This window comes from Myxine glutinosa, chromosome 5 (genome assembly GCF_964187855.1).
Source record: "Myxine glutinosa chromosome 5, kmMyxGlut1.1, whole genome shotgun sequence".
Classification (NCBI taxonomy): Eukaryota; Metazoa; Chordata; class Myxini; order Myxiniformes; family Myxinidae; genus Myxine; species Myxine glutinosa.
Window position 1 is genome coordinate 23,256,909 of NC_136265.1, and position 16,844 is coordinate 23,273,752.

Here is a 16,844-nt window from a genome sequence, read left to right on the forward strand (position 1 = left end):
AAGACTGTCGTGCAAATTCCTGCCCGTCATTCCGGCTACTCAACCGAGCCGGACACCCCACATACCCTCCATCTTCATTATCTGATAGGTGTCCTGCACCACGCGGTACCGCGGCTCGTTGCGGAAAGCGTGCGACCACGCCTGGATTAGGCCTAGGAGTTGGGACTTCACTGGATCTGACTGTTGCTGATTGGGGTGCAGGGCGGGCGGTAGGGGGAGAGGGCAGTCAATAAAAAGGCAAGTGATTAAGACAGACTGAAGGTATTCCGCACAAGTACCAATTATAAATTAAAAAAATAACCACCTTTAGAGGCCATTTTCCCCCGCAACGCGGGGGTTGGCCTTTTTCGGGAACCGTGGTTGTTGTTGTTTTTTGGTCCACTTTTTGAAGCAATGTTTTACGGCCGGATGCCCTTCCTGACGCCAACCCTTTTCGCCGCCTTTAACGACAAACAGGGAATTACCAGTGAACTGGTACTCAATTAGCCGACCTCGGAAGGATGACAGGCTGAGTCAACCCCCCTGGCATTAATTCAGCGATCGACTGGGATTCGAACCCAGGATCCTAGGATCATAAGCCGACACCCTAGCCGCTAGCCCAACACCACCAATTATTGACACAAATATGATTTCCCTAACCTCTTGAGGAGTGCGAGGTCACAGTTTCACTTTATATATAGAACACCTTCTGGCAAGCTAAGATGAGGAGGAATAATCCTGAGCTTGTTACCAGGCCACGCACGGGACATCTTTGACAAATTCTGACCGTGGGCTCTTACTTTGCACAGGTCTTTCAGTTCCTCCATGTTCTGCTTGGTGGCAATCTCATCATGCACAAGCTGTCCGCAATTCTTAACAACAGATTCCAGCACCTGTACCGACACAGCACAGCGTGTACAAGGTCAGACAGCAAGCTTTACCAAGGCAGGAAGCTGAACAAAACTTCCTCATTAGGGCCTGGCCATCTATAATCAAGTTGTACGGGGACGTGACTGACTATTTCCTTTTTTACGGCGTAGCCCTTCGGGCAAAGCCATCTAGAACAGTGTTTTCCCGTCCGTATGTATGTATGTATGTATGTATGTCCCCTCAAACGTATACCAATCAGAGCTGGGGATCTGGTCACATGACAGGGTGATGCGATTACGTATGATGTCATCATGGCGGTACCGCGGCTGACTCTCCACACTCCGGCATTTTCATTCCAATTTCGTTCAGGCCGAACATATTGTCGAACCTGTCATATATCACAATCGCCATGCTCTACCTTTACGTTTTCATTCAGTGTGAAGCACAAACCAACCGATTGTTAAAATGATCATCAAATATCGAAAGCATGGACGTTACGGCTCTTACATCAAAATGGTACACATAGGCCTTAGGCTTCATACCTCACCTTCGGGCCGTTTCGGACAAATTGAGCCCAGGTTTCTTAATACAGTAGTGTATCGTTTCAGCAGTATCATTTTCGTAATAATAATAATAATAATATAGTAAATATGACCATAAAACTTTAATCCCAATGTCGTGAATACATCGTTAACGAGTTGAAGTGGTGTATGGTTCATGAATGAATGATAAGCGGTGTACGAAACTAACAACTGCAGAACCAAGGAATTCGCCTCGGTTTTTTGATAGCATGTTATTAACCCAATCATTGTGGGGTACATAGATTACAGTAGATCTTCCCTCACTTCTGTAAGTAAAACTTACCTCATGGATGTCTGGATTGCTCCAAATTTCTTTGTTTAATGTTATAAACAGCATTAGCAACTGTTTAAAAAGCTAATCATATGTGTTTGTGTTTTCTAATATTTTACAAGCTCGGCTACCCCAGACTATCGGTCTGGTTTCTGTTAGCCTACGGAAGACCCAGCGACAATGTGAACTTGGAAACAGGATTTATTTTTTTTCGAAAAGGAGACGTGTGTGTGTGTGTGAGTGTGTGTCACAAAGAAGCGGCAGCAGCAGCACGATCTCAGAGCAGGTTGCCAAACTCCAGCACAACCTTGCAGCAGGCCGGCCAAACCCAGCGGCAGCGCGACCGAGCTTTAGTCGGTCCTGCTGTCATCGGATAATTTGTGCTTGTGAAGTACAATATGTTGTCTCTTGATTAAACGCGTCAGTGAATCGATGCTTAGGCACGCCTCGGACAACTTAAGCACGGCCAAGAAAGGAAGTTGATCATCAATTTTAATCAAAATCCCAGGATTGGTATTTTGTTAATTTTTTTTTTTTTGACGTCACAAATGAAAGCAATAACGAGGCCAAAAAGAAAAGTTTGTTAACAGGAAGGATTTTAAAAACATTAACAGATCAAATGGATGACCTGCAGAGAATACTTCGAAACGTGTGGGTTCTTGTCCATCACCCGCTTTTTGATCGATGCGACGGCATTCTTGGGTCTGCAGACAAAAGCAAAACCAACTGAAGAGCAGCGGCAGCAAAAGGACAAATTCAACCATTGCAAGCAAAAAATAAAAAATAAAAAATATCTATATATATACACAACATCTCACTCTCACTATGTCTCTCCGGAAACACCGTCTGGAAAACCCTCCCATTTACTTTCTCAACAATCCTCTCCAAGAAGTTCTGTCCCTCAAGCTTTTGGGTCTCATGATCTACCATGATCTTTCCTGGGAAAACCACATTTCCAAGCTGGCCTCCAAAGCCAGCCGCCGACTGGGCATCCACTCTGGGGTGGTGCACCGGCCTCACACCGTGGTATATTGGGTGCCAAAGCAGCAGTATCAGCCCACTGAAAGGAGGCACATTCTGTGACACCTTGGATAAAGACCTCGTACACCACCACAGGTCGAGGATGGCAAAGAGGACTTAGCCCTGCAGATAAATCTGAGGTGGCAGCTGGTTTTAAAGGGGAACCCAAACGTCATAGGCCTACCTATGTTGAGGCTTAACTATTCTTCGACCTCATAGGAATCGGATGTGATGATCACCTTTTTCAACTTTGCAATTTAAAAATAGGTAATTTGGCCAATCAAGGTCGTTTATTTTAGCTTCGTTCATTTCCAAAACCTCAGATGTAGTGACGTCACGGAACAAAATGATATCCACCATGACTAGTTTTTCACATTGCATAACACTAGGGCATGCCCGTACTATATATATATCTAAAATTATATCCCCCCCCTCTATTTACATGAAATGGTTTGGTCCATGAAATGTTTTGGTTCATTCGCAACGCCAAAGCGAACGGCGAACGCTTTACATGAAATGGTTTGGTTCATGAAATGTTTTGGTCCATTCGCAACGCCAAAGCGAACGGCGAACGGCTTGCGAGTACAGTGACAATCCCCCCCCCCCCCCCCCTATTTACATGAAATGGTTTTAATTAGTTTTAAAACATAGTTTAACGCCAACATAGCGGCAACATAGTTTGCCAACGTGAAATAAATGAATACGCTCTCAAATGTGCCGTCCGAGGCAGAGTGTGTTCGCCACGTTCGGCACACGCGATAGCTCGCTGCTCTCTGATTGGTTGAATCGTTTTTTGGACATAGCTCGGTAAGTAATTGTCCGATTAATATGAAACCTTGAAAAGGCACATCCTCGGGTCCCCAGCAATATACCTGGCAAGTTTAAAGTATATCGGACCCGTGGTTGTCGAGAAACAGCGGTCACAGACAAACAAACAAACAAACAAACACACATACAGAGATTAGTGGAATTATAGATAGATACAAGTCGGCAGTTAAACCCTAGATTTTTCCCGAAACAGTTTTTTTTTTTTGCGACACACACCACACACCACACACGCCTCTTGGGATTCGGGCTGAAAGTTACAAGGTTGCTATATGGTATCCCCGCCCACATATTGCAGTTAGACAACATCCCAAAATGGGGTAACCACAGACAGCCAAATACACGAGACACAACACAGGACTTTTAGACAAGATAAACAGCCGCTGAACTTGGAAGAAGTGCCGTCACTTCCCGGGGCACTGGGTAACCAGTGATGTCACAATAATTGAATTAAATTACCAGATTATCTTAAACTTATCCTCAACTAAGCAAACAAACAGACACGGCTCAAATTGTGTCACCAAATCTGCAAATTCTGAAACCAGTGCAGCTCAATGATACAACATCTGGAGCACATGATGATCGAGGGTGATGGTGCACAAGATGAGTGCAGCTCAATGGTGCAGCGCAGAAACGATGCTAAAGTGTTCCACTTTGGATTCACGATGTAGAAACAGCGAGGCCGAACCAAGGACGCTCCAAATAGCCGAGTTGTTTCTTACCGAGACCAGTGCTCCAATGAACGCAGAGTCTCCATGAGCATCCCACCCTTTCACAGAGAATCTCTCTTTGTTGAGCACGACAGTCTTGACCTCACTCTGTCGACATACTCAGTACCTCACGGTCGTGTCTAGCATTCCAGGCAGACCCTTCGCTCCTCAAGGACCAATCACAAGGCAACCAGGCCGTGATCTCAAAACTCAAGTTTGCCGAGGCGTAGCCAATGTATCGTGGTCCGATTTTACGATTGACGGTTATCAATAAAATTCACCTTTCACTGCTTTTTACTTATTACAAATAGTAATGCCATGGCAAAAAATAATAGCATATTCAGAATCATGGTGTCCTTCTGGGCACAACCTTTGGTATTTCGGTCTTGTCATTCTTCTGTGGAATGTCTGAGGCATTAAGGACTTGGATAATTAAGGACCTGCCCTTCGTTTGTTGAGTCGTGGGCGGGCATTGGTTTCAATTATTACTGAGTATTATTACAGAATTGCTTCCCTTGTATTCCCGCCCCATGTGTGTTCAAATACATTACAACAACGCTCGGTCTTTGGGTGAATTCGGCGTCTTAATCGCTAGTTTATTTATACATGTCCGTTGACGGGTAGATCGGGGTCGGGTGATTAACACCCGGGACGACATGATGCCTACGCCCGGCGATTCCGCTCGGTTGCTATCAGACCACCGGCACACGGCATTCGATCAGCGTGATGCATAAATCGGTTCCATTGGAGCTCCAGGTATTGTGGCAGACAGGCCCGTGATCCAGCTCGGAACGATCAAAATCAGTCGGCTGTCGCGACCGCTTTGACGCGGTTCTTCGGGATTCAGACTATACAACTGGCCAACCTGACGGCTTCAAACTTTTCAGACAAGCTAATGGTCATCCTTTTAAATGGGAAATAAACTTCCACAATTACAAGCACACAATAATTGGTTACTTAATTCCAAAAACAATTAAATAAAATTTTCAGTCCGACGATAAACCTTCATTCGAACAAGAAAATAAACAACTCCCTGGATAATAATGATGCAACGAGCAATTCGTTCAAACTGTGACTTCAGCACACACGTTCCCCATCAGTCTCTCACAATGCATCCACTGTGTCAAATTCAAACATTCGCACAACTGTAGATAATGACACTCACGACATGTCGCCCTGGCGGATGGAATCACAGATCTGCAAGATCGTGTCCCAGTCCGTGTCCAATAGCAGCTGACTTGTCGCTTTGTCTAGAAGGTTCACGCAAGACACAGGTGGGATTAAAGGCAAGCGAGTGCTCCTCCATTTCACTCAAATGTATCCTTCCAAAGCTCAAACAGCACAGGACAAGGACCAGCTTGGACAATCAGCTGTTTTACCCGGAAGTGAAGAGGAAGTAAAAATAATCAAAAAATAAAAACAGACAACTTCAGGTGAGTTCAATGGGGATGCCATTTCAAATATTCCAGCACATTTGTCAAAATGTGTCCAGGTGCAAAACAACAACAATAAAGCGCGCACGCGCGCACGCACGTACACACACACGTACACACACACACACACACACACACACATACACACGTACACAACACACACACACACAGAGGTATACACACACACACACACACAGAGGTATACACACACACACACACACATACATAAGAGGAAGCACTAGTTTAGAAACTTGGCATAACATTAGCTTTAAAGGTGATGGGATTAGTATTTTTATTTTTATTTTACAGATGTACTTTGCAGCTTGCAATTGCAGCTGAAATTTGGGCACAATAGTGAGCACATGCTTTGGCAAAAACTTTTTTCTTTTTTTCTTTATTAATCAATTAATTGATTAATCACTTCATTATTATCGATTAATGAAGTACCTATTTAGCCTGGTGTTGGCTTAGCGGTTAGGGTGCTGGCTTGGGATCCTAGGATCCCGGTCGATCGCTGAATTAACGCCAGGGGGGTTGACTCAGCCTGTCATCCTTCCGAGGTCGGCAAATTGAGTACCAGCTTGGTGGGATGAATGATGCCGGTGTGTACCCCGATTTAGAATAGGTACACCGTATCCCTGTGCATCCTAAGAGGCGACTAAGGGTTGGCGTCAGGAAGGGCATCCGGCCATAAAAAACATTGCCTCAAACAGGGAACCATGATTGTCATGGGGCCCGCAAGGCCAACCCCCGCTTTAGCGGGGAAAATGGCCTTAAAATGATCATTCATATACACACACACATACATACACAGGTATACACACACATACACAGGTATACACACACATACACAGGTATACACACACACATACACAGGTATACACACACACATACACAGGTATACACACACACATACACAGGTATACACACACACACAGGTATACACACACACACAGGTATACACACACACACAGGTATACACACACAGGTATACACACACACATACACAGGTATACACACAGGTATACACACAGGTATACACAGGTATACACACACACACACAGGTATACACACACACACAGGTATACACATACACACACAGGTGTATACACACAGGTATACACACACACACAGGTATATACACACACAGGTATATACACACACAGGTATGCACACACAGGTGTACACACATAGTGACATACACACACACGTATATACACACACACACACACGTATACACACACGTATATACACGTATACACACACACACACGTATATACACGTATACACACACACACACGTATATACACACACACGCACACACGTATATATACACACACACACGTATACACACACACACACACGTATACACACACACACACACACACACACACACACACACACACACACACACACACACACACACACACTGACAGGTACCTACCCCTAAACAAAATTAAATAGGCACCCAGCCGTCCCGCTTACCCAGCAGCTTCTCAAACGAGACATTTTGACGAAACATGATGTGGAGAGACGAGGAGGAATCTCAAACGATGGGAAAAGGAGTACGAGGAGTGCCGTGCGAGCTCGTGATTGGGGAAGATGTATATTGTATAAGGAAGGACTGTGAGGACAAACCGAGGCCTTCAGTTCCCAGCAAAATGGAGGAAACGACTGGAAGCGTGATTACGTCAACGCGTAAGCACCGATTCCGATTTAAAAGCTTATTACGTCATCACATCGCCACCATTCACGACACCGAAAATATGATAAGCAACAACCAATGAGGTTCGTCTAAGATTCAGATCACGGGACGATGACTCGAAACTATCCACATTGTCAGCCAATCGGATGTAAATACACGTGTCACAAGCCAATCACAGTTGAAGGATAATTAACTGAAACATCGACCAATCCATTCGTAGAATCCATCGTATTTTTCAATCGCCCTTTCAAAATCCGTGTCAGTTCGTCATGATTCATATGAACGTTCACACAATTAGCCAATGAAAACGCATGAACCCATCACAAGATAACGATCAAGAATGGACGTGTCGCAGTGTAGACCACGGGCAATGCGACTACTGTACTGTACCGTACATTAAATAAGGTGTGGTGTACGTGTGTTGTGTTCGTGTGTATATGCACGTGTTGTGTGTGTGTGTGTGTGTGTGTGTGTGTGTGTGTGTGTGTGTGTGTGTGTGTGTGTGTGTGTGTGTGTGTACATGTGTGTGCGTGTGTATATGCACATGTGTTGTGTGTGTGTATATGTACATGTGTGTGTGCGTGTGTATATGTACATGTGTTGTGTGTGTGTGTATATGTACATGTGTGTGTGCATGTGTATATGTACATGTGTTGTGTGTGTGCGTGTGTATATGTAGATGTGTGCGTGTGTATATGTACATGTGTTGTGTGTATATATGTTCATGTGTGTACATGTGTATATGTAGATGTGTGCGTGTGTATATGTACATGTGTTGTGTGTGTGTGTGTGTATATATGTTCATGTGTGTGCATGTGTATATGTAGATGTGTGCGTGTGTATATGTACATGTGTGTGTGCATGTGTATATGTACATGTGTTGTGTGTGTGTGTATATGTACATGTGTGTGTGCATGTGTATATGTAGATGTGTGCGTGTGTATATGTACATGTGTTGTGTGTGTGTGTGTGTGTATATATGTTCATGTGTGTGCATGTGTATATGTAGATGTGTGCGTGTGTATATGTACATGTGTGTGTGCGTGTGTATATGTACATGTGTTGTGTGTGCGTGTGTATATGTACATGTGTTGTGTGTGTGTGTGTATATGTACATGTGTGTGTGCATGTGTATATGTAGATGTGTGCGTGTGTATATGTACATGTGTTGTGTGTGTGTGTGTGTATATATGTTCATGTGTGTGCATGTGTATATGTAGATGTGTGCGTGTGTATATGTACATGTGTGTGTGCGTGTGTATATGTACATGTGTTGTGTGTGTGTGTATATGTACATGTGTGTGTGCATGTGTATATGTAGATGTGTGCGTGTGTATATGTACATGTGTTGTGTGTGTGTGTGTGTATATATGTTCATGTGTGTGCATGTGTATATGTAGATGTGTGCGTGTGTATATGTACATGTGTTGTGTGCATGTGTATATGTAGATGTGTGTGCATGTTTATATGTAGATGTGTGTGTGTGTGTGTATGTACATGTGTTGTGTGCGTGTGCGTGTTTATGTACATGTGTGTGTGCGTGATGCCGGTACCTTTCCTCGTGTTAAATAAAAACAAAAGCTTAAAGGGAGATTGTTCAATAAAACAAATCAATAAATGGAAATAATTGTTGTTAAAAGGACTTGCTACAAAAATTCCCTTTTTAAGAGATAGACACCTCCCTCTTATAATTTATAAATGCTGCTTCTGGAACAAACGGAAGGGGGAACAAACTCTGGAGGGGTAACAAACACCAGAAACACTTATAAAAATGTACACGAGAGGGAGATCAAGAGCTTGTCCTTCCTCCGATTCACAGGTCTTCTGCACCTGTCTTGAGATAGATCCTCCGATCCACAGATATTCTGCACCTGCCTTGAGATAGATCCTCTGATCCACAGGTCTTCTGCACCTGTCTTGAAATAGATCCTCCTATCCACAGATATTCTGCACCTCCCTTGAGATAGATCCTCTGATCCACAGGTCTTCTGCACCTGTCTTGAGATAGATCCTCTGATCCACAGGTCTTCTGCACCTGTCTTGAGATACATCCTCAATCCACAGGTCTTCTGCACCTGCCTTGAGATACATCCTCTGATCCACAGGTCTTCTGCACCTGCCATGAGATAGATCCTGTGATCCACAGGTCTTCTGCACCTGTCTTGAAATAGATCCTCCGATCCACAGAGATTCTGCACCTGCCTTGAGATAGATCCTCTGATCCACAGGTCTTCTGCACCTGCCATGAGATAGATCCTCCGATTCACAGGTCTTTTGCACCTGTCTTGAGATACATCCTCAATCCACAGGTCTTCTGCACCTGCCTTGAGATAGATCCTCCGATTCACAGGTCTTCTGCACCTGCCTTGAGATACATCCTCAATCCACAGGTCTTCTGCATATGTCTTAACACAGATGTTCTTCTTCCATAGTAAGTCCAGATTCCAGCACATTCCCATCTGGCTTTGTCATCTACTCACCAGCCTTCTACCATCCATCCAACTTTGATATATTCTTTTCACTTCCCTTTCTTCCTCCATCCTCTCAATATGTCCAAACCATTTCAGTCTGGATTCACTTAATTTTCGCACTCACTGGAATTTATTTGAGTCTGTCTCAGTTTATCTTCACTTCTTTTCAACCATTCCATTTATTCTTTAACAAGTTTCTCAACAAGTGCATTTGAATTAAGGAATCTCCTCTTTTTTACATCTTCATTTTAACCTTTTTTGTGTACATAATCGAGGCTCATGGAAGAGCTAGGGTGTGGAAAGGAATTTTCGAACACACCCCTCCTTTTCCACAAAGCGATATTTACCTCTGCCACCAAAGGTGGCCAAAATGATGTCCACGATAGTAGGATATCTCAAAAAGTTATGGACGAGTTATGATCAAACTAGGTGGATGAGTTGGGTAGGTGACAAGAAGAAGCCGATTCGATTTTTGTTCATGTCCAGATCCAGATCCTGCCGATCAGTGGGATACAAAACGTAAATTGTTCAGCCTGGCGGAGGTACAGTATGTGCTTTGTCGTTTTGTTTATGAAATGTTTTTGACTCTTCTTTACAAGGGATTGAATCATGCTTCAAACAACATCAAAATTGTGTGATACAACTTCTTGTTAGTCTGCATATTATGCTTCTACGTTTACGTGACATTGAAGCGCGATGCTGCGCGCGCGAAGGCTTACGAAAGGAGCAAGCGGACAACGCGGTTCATACAAAAGAGTCTTTATTCAAAGTACTCAAACTGCAGCACTGAGCTGCTCGGGGCTGCGCGCCCCGTGTATATCCTGAGGCCACGCCTCTCTCCCCGACGTGGCCCACCCCCACTTGGTGTGCGGGGTGATGTCACCACGTCAGTGCTTTCGTGTCCGCCACACGCGCCCCCCCAGAATCCCCGCGCACCTGAAGGGTCAGTTTGCGGGGCAAACGGATGACCCGGCCGAAGCGCCCCCTGGCGACTGGCGGCGTCCGGGATGCAGGGATGCCATCTGGGATGCCTCCGGCTGCCCCTGGGATGGGTGCAGGACCGGGGGGCGGCGTGGCGGTGGGGCTGGGTGGTGCCGGGGGTCCGCCCGCAGGGGGGCGGCCCCGACGCGGGGGTCGGGCCACTGGCGGTGGATGGTCCACGTCGAGGTGGGCCGGCTTGAGGCGGTCCACAGAAACGCGGTCAGGAGTACCGCCGATGTCCAGGGTGAAGTGCTTCACCCCGGTCTCCAGCACGCGGAAAGGCCCGTCGTACGGGGGCCGCAGTGGTGTCCGGTGGGCATCGTGGCGGACGAAGACATACTCCACCGTGCGAAGCTCCGGGGCGACGTGCGTCGGTGGGTGCCCGTGGCGTGCCGTTGGCACCGGGGCGAACATCTGGGCGGTCTCCTGCAGAGCGGAGCGCTGCTGTGCCGCGGACCATGGTGCCGTGGAGTCGGGGAGGAACTCGCCCGGCACCCGTGGCGGTTGCCCGAAGACCAACTCCGCCGCGGTTGCACGCAGGTCATCCTTGGGCGCCGTCCGGAGGCCCAGCAGGACCCAGGGGAGCCTGTCGACCCAGCTGCCGTTGCGGAGGGTGGCCCGGAGCGCGGCCTTCAATGAGCGATGGAATCGCTCGCACAGGCCGTTAGCCTGGGGGTGGTAGGCGGTGGTTCGGTGCAGCCGGACCCCGAGCCCCCGCGCGACCGCCCCCCAGAGCTCCGAGGTGAACTGGGGGCCGCGGTCGGACGAGATGTCTGAGGGGGCACCGAACCGGGCGACCCAGTTGGCGATGAACGCCTGCGCGACGTCCGCCGCCGTCGTCGACGCCAAGGGCACGGCCTGCGGCCACCGGGTGGTGCGGTCCACCATGGTGAGGACGTGGGTGAAACCCCGCGAGGGGGGCAGAGGTCCCACCAGGTCCACGTGGACGTGGTCAAACCGGCGTTCCGGCACCGTAAATGGGGCCAATGGGGCCTGGGTGTGCCGGTGCACCTTGGCGTGCTGGCACGCGAGGCACGTCCTGGCCCAGCCGTGGACGGCCTTCCGGAGGCCATGCCAGACGAATTTGTCGGCGATCAACCTCTGGGAGGCCCTCGTGCCCGGGTGGGACAGGCTGTGGATGGCGTCAAACACCTGGCGCTGCCAGCCCGCGGGCACGATGGGGCGAGGCCGCCCGAGGGAGACGTCGCACAAGAGGGCCGTGCCCGCGCCGTCAAACGGCACCTCGGTGACGCGGAGGCCCGTGACGGCGGTCCGCAAGGCCTGGACGTTGGGGTCAGCGGCCTGGTCCGCTGCCATCCGGGCATAGTCAATGCCGAGGTGGACTGCGTGGGCGACGGCCCGGGAAAGGCAATCCGCCACCGGGTTGTCCTTCCCCGCGACGTGCCGGATGTCCGTCGTGTACTCAGACACGGCCGAGAGGTGACGCTGCTGCCGGGCCGACCACGGCTCGGTGACCTTGCCCATCGCGAAGACCAGCGGCTTGTGGTCGACGAAGGCCGTGAACGCACGGCCCTCGAGCAGATGGCGGAAGTGCCTGACCGCCAAGTGAAGCCCGAGCAACTCGCGGTCGAAGGTACTGTAACGGCGTTCGGGCGGGCTAAGCTGCCGGCTAAAGAACGCCAGCGGTTGCCAAGCTCCACGCACCCATTGCTCGTGCACCGCGCCCACCGCGTAGTCCGAGGCGTCGGTGGTGAGGGCGATCGGTGCATTGGGCGCCGGGTGCGCGAGCATGGTGGCGTTAGCCAAGGCGAGCTTCGCACCCGTGAACGCCGTGTCCATCTGCTCGGTCCAGGTAACGTCACCTTTGCCCGGCTTACCTCGGAGAGCTTCGTGCAGGGGGCGCAGGAGCTGGGCGATACGGGGCAGGAACCGATGGTAAAAGTTCACCATGCCCAGGAACTCCTGCAGCCCCCTGATCGTGCGGGGGCGCGGAAACCCCTTCACCGCCTCCACCTTGGCCGGCAGGCGGACGGCTCCGTGCCTGGTGACGCGGTGCCCCAAAAAATCGATTTCGGCGACGCCGAACCGGCACTTTGCGGGGTTCACAATGAGGTCATGCTGGCCCAGGCGTTCGAAGAGCGTGCGGAGGTGGTGTAGGTGCTCTTCGCGGGACGAGCTGGCGACGAGGATATCGTCCAGGTAGACGTATACAAAATCCAAGTCGCGCAGGACGCTGTCCATCAGCCGCTGGAACGCCTGAGCCGCATTCTTCAAACCGAAGGGCATCCGCAGGAATTCGAAGAGTCCGAATGGCGTGATGACCGCCGTCTTCGGGATGTCCTCCGGCCTGACGGGGACCTGATGGTAGCCGCGTATGAGGTCCACCTTCGAGAAGAAGGACATGCCCGCCAAACGGGCGGAAAAGTCCTGAATGTGTGGGACGGGGTAGCGGTCGGGGGTGGTGGCGTCATTGAGACGGCGATAGTCCCCGCACGGTCGCCATCCCCCGCCGGGCTTCGGCACGATGTGCAGCGGCGATGCCCAAGCACTCTCCGAGCGCCAAACGATGCCGAGTCGCTCCAGGGTAGCGAACTCCGCTTTTGCTACCGCTAACTTCGTCGGCTCGAGGCGGCGTGCCCGGGCGTAGACCGGTGGCCCGACGGTGGGGATGTGATGGGGCACCCCGTGCTTGACGGCCCCCGCCGAGAAGGTGGGCCGCGTGAGGGCCGGGAAGCTGGCGAGGAGGCGGGTGAATTCGTCCGCTGCCGGAAGCGTACAGATCAACGTGGCCGGAACCGAACCGTTCGGCAAGCTGCTTGGCAAGCCGCTCGGTGAGCCGCTCAGTGAGCTGCTCGACGAGCTGGGCAGCGCACAAGCGAGCGAGCTGAACGTCTCGACCTGGACAAGACGTCTGTGCTTTACGTCGACCAGGAGCCCATTTGCGCACAGGAAGTCCGCGCCAAGCAATGCCATGGGCACGTCGGCGGTGACGAACGACCATCGGAAAACCTGCCCTCCGAACCGCAGAGAGAGGCAGCGTTTTCCGTATGTACGGATGTGCGTCCCGTTCGCGGCAAGCAGCGCGGGGCCCCCACCCGCGGTGTGCTTGTCCGACGTATCGGCAGGAATGACACTCACCTGCGCTCCCGTGTCGCACAGGTAACGGTGCCCGGATAAGGTGTCCGTTATGATCAGTAGGCTGTTCCAACGGCCGGCGCTCATTGCCACTATCGAGCGCCGGCCCGGGCGTTTCCCGACCTGTCGAAGGAGCACGGCGGATGACACTGTCGAGCCTCGTGGCCGAACCTTGCGTGGAACCGGCACCAGGTGGTGGAGCTGGAGGAGCGTGGCTGGCTCCGCCAGGCTGGTGGAGCCGGCGGTTTTCCCCGTGGTGGCGGTTTTCTCTGCGGTGATGGGCGGGGCGTGGCGGCGGCCACGAGGTGTGCATCGGCATCAGCCTCAGGATCCACGAGGTGTGCAGCAGCATCAGCCTCCAGATCCGCGACGGCCGCACCGACTCTCGCCCGCGTGTCCGAAGCCGCGAAGTACCTGTCTGCCTCGGCGGCCAGTGCTCGGGGTTCCGTTATCACGGTCCCGGCCAACGCGAGGCGTACCTGTGCTGGTAGTTGGCGACGGAAAAGCGCCCGGAATAGAGAACCAGGGGCTTCGTCGCCCAACAGCGACAGCATATGGTCCATTCGGACCGACGGGCACGTGTCGCCGAGCTCGGGGAGATCCAGGAGGTGGTCGGCCCGTACGTCCTCCGTGAGGCCGAACGTGGCTAGGAGTAGCCGCTTGAGCGCCTCGTACTTGTGGCCGTCCGGTGGGTGGCGAAGGACGGACACAACTCGAGCGGCTGTGCCGGGCCCGAGGGAGGCGACGACGTGGCAGTAGCGCGTGTCGTCGCTGGTGATGCGCCGAAGCTGAAACTGGGCTTCAGCTTGGACGAACCAAACTTCGGCCTGGGCCTCCCAAAATTCGGGAAGTTTGACCGACATCGCGTTATTTGCCATTGCAATGGCGTCGTGTTCGGAAGGATCGCAACGGCAGATCCAACGTCGAGGTCACCAAATGAAGCGCGATGCTGCGCGCGCTAAGGCTTACGAAAGGAGCAAGCGGACAACGCGGTTCATACAAAAGAGTCTTTATTCAAAGTACTCAAACTGCAGCACTGAGCTGCTCGGGGCTGCGCGCCCCGTGTATATCCTGAGGCCACGCCTCTCTCCCCGGCGTGGCCCACCCCCACTTGGTGTGCGGGGTGATGTCACCACGTCAGTGCTTTCGTGTCCGCCACAACATAAAGTACAGCATTTCGCTGTGGCCCACTGGTAAAGTGCTCAGGAGCAGCTTTTCAATTAAACCTTAACTCTCCTCTCCCCCCGCTCCGGGCTTCTCCACAGTTTCCCCTCTTCACCGGCTCCCCACCCCCCTGGCACAGTCCCCTCATGGCCCTACCCCTCGCCTGGCTCCTTCCCAGCATCTACCCCATGCCCAGCTCCTTCCCAGCCTTCACCCTCGCCCAGCTCCTTCCCAGCATCTCCCCCATGCCCAGCTCCTTCCCAGCCTTCATGCCCTGCCCAGCTCCTTCCCAGCCTTCACCCTTGCCCAGCTCCTTCCCAGCTTCTCCCCCTTGCCCAGCTCCTTCCCAGCTTCTCCCCCTTGCCCAGCTCCTTCCCGGCCTCCACCCTCACCCAGCTCCTTCCCAGCCTCCCCCCTCGCCCAGCTCCTTCCCAGCTTCTCCCCCTTGCCCAGCTCCTTCCCGGCCTCCACCCTCGCCCAGCTCCTTCCCAGCTTCTCCCCCATGCCCAGCTCCTTCCCAGCTTTCACCCTCACCCGGCTCCTTCCCAGCCTTCACCCTCGCCCAGCTCCTTCCCAGCTTCTCCCCCATGCCCAGCTCCTTCCCAGCTTTCACCCTCACCCGGCTCCTTCCCAGCCTCCACCCTCACCCAGCTCCTTCCCAGCCTCCCCCCTCGCCCAACTCCTTCCCAGCTTCTCCCCCTTGCCCAGGTCCTTCCCGGCCTCCACCCTCGCCCAGCTCCTTCTCAGCTTCTCCCCCATGCCCAGCTCCTTCCCAGCTTTCACCCTCACCCGGCTCCTTCCCAGCCTTCACCCTCACCCAGCTCCTTCCCAGCTTCTCCCCCATGCCCAGCTCCTTCCCAGCTTTCACCCTCACCCGGCTCCTTCCCAGCCTTCACCCTCGCCCAGCTACTTCCCAGCTTCTCCCCCATGCCCAGCTCCTTCCCAGCTTTCACCCTCACCCAGCTCCTTCCCAGCTTCTCCCCCATGCCCAGCACCTTCCCAGCTTTCACCCTCACCTGGCTCCTTCCCAGCCTTCACCCTTGTCCAGCTACTTCCCAGCCTTCACCCTCGCCCAGCTCCTTCCCAGCTTCTCCCCCTTGCCCAGCTCCTTCCCAGCCTTCACCCCCTTGCCCAGCTCCTTCCCAGCCTTCACCCTCGCCCAGCTCATTCCCAGCTTCTCCCCCTTGCCCAGCTCCTTCCCAGCTTCTCCCCCTTGCCCAGCTCCTTCCCGGCCTCCACCCTCACCCAGCTCCTTCCCAGCCTCCCCCCTCACCCAGTTCCTTCCCAGCTTCTCCCCCTTGCCCAGCTCCTTCCCGGCCTCCACCCTCGCCCAGCTCCTTCCCAGCCTCCCCAATCACCCGGCTCGTTTCAGGCCTCATCACTTGCCCAGCTCTTTTCAGGCCTCCCCACTCGCCCGGCTCTTTCCCGGCCTCCCCCTCACACAGCTCCTTCCCGACCTCCATTTTTACCTGGCTCCTTCTCAGTCTCCCCCCTCGAATGGCTCTTTCCCGGCCTCCACCCTCGCCCAACTTCTTCCTGACTTTCACTGTCGTCCGGCTCCTTTTTGGCATCCCCAATCGCTTGGCTGATTCCCAACTTTCATCCTCGCCCAGCTCCTTCCCAGCCTTCACCCTCGCCCGGCTCCTTCCCAGCCTTCACACTCGCCCGGCTCCTTCCCAGCCTTCACCCTCGCCCAGCTCTTTTCAGGCCTCCCCACTCGCCCGGCTCCTTCCCGACC

General features: G+C 52.1%; 1 protein-coding gene across 4 annotated transcripts in view; it reads right to left on the minus strand.

The window, feature by feature from the left end:
* HGS (hepatocyte growth factor-regulated tyrosine kinase substrate) overlaps positions 1-7,393 on the minus strand; it is a 27,732-nt gene extending 20,339 nt beyond the window's left edge. For 3 of the 4 annotated variants that reach the window (XM_068117619.2, XM_068117618.2, XM_068117617.2), the window contains exons 1-5: positions 7,175-7,393; positions 5,422-5,506; positions 2,330-2,405; positions 780-872; positions 66-186 (exon numbers count right to left, since the gene is read on the minus strand). In XM_068117619.2, the coding sequence (XP_067973720.1) occupies positions 66-186; positions 780-872; positions 2,330-2,405; positions 5,422-5,506; positions 7,175-7,211 (412 nt within the window). In that variant the 5' untranslated portion in view covers positions 7,212-7,393. The remainder of the gene's footprint in view (positions 1-65; positions 187-779; positions 873-2,329; positions 2,406-5,421; positions 5,507-7,174) is intronic. The other variant, XM_078777710.1, reaches the window with a different exon arrangement.
* Between the last annotated feature and the right edge of the window lie 9,451 nt (positions 7,394-16,844).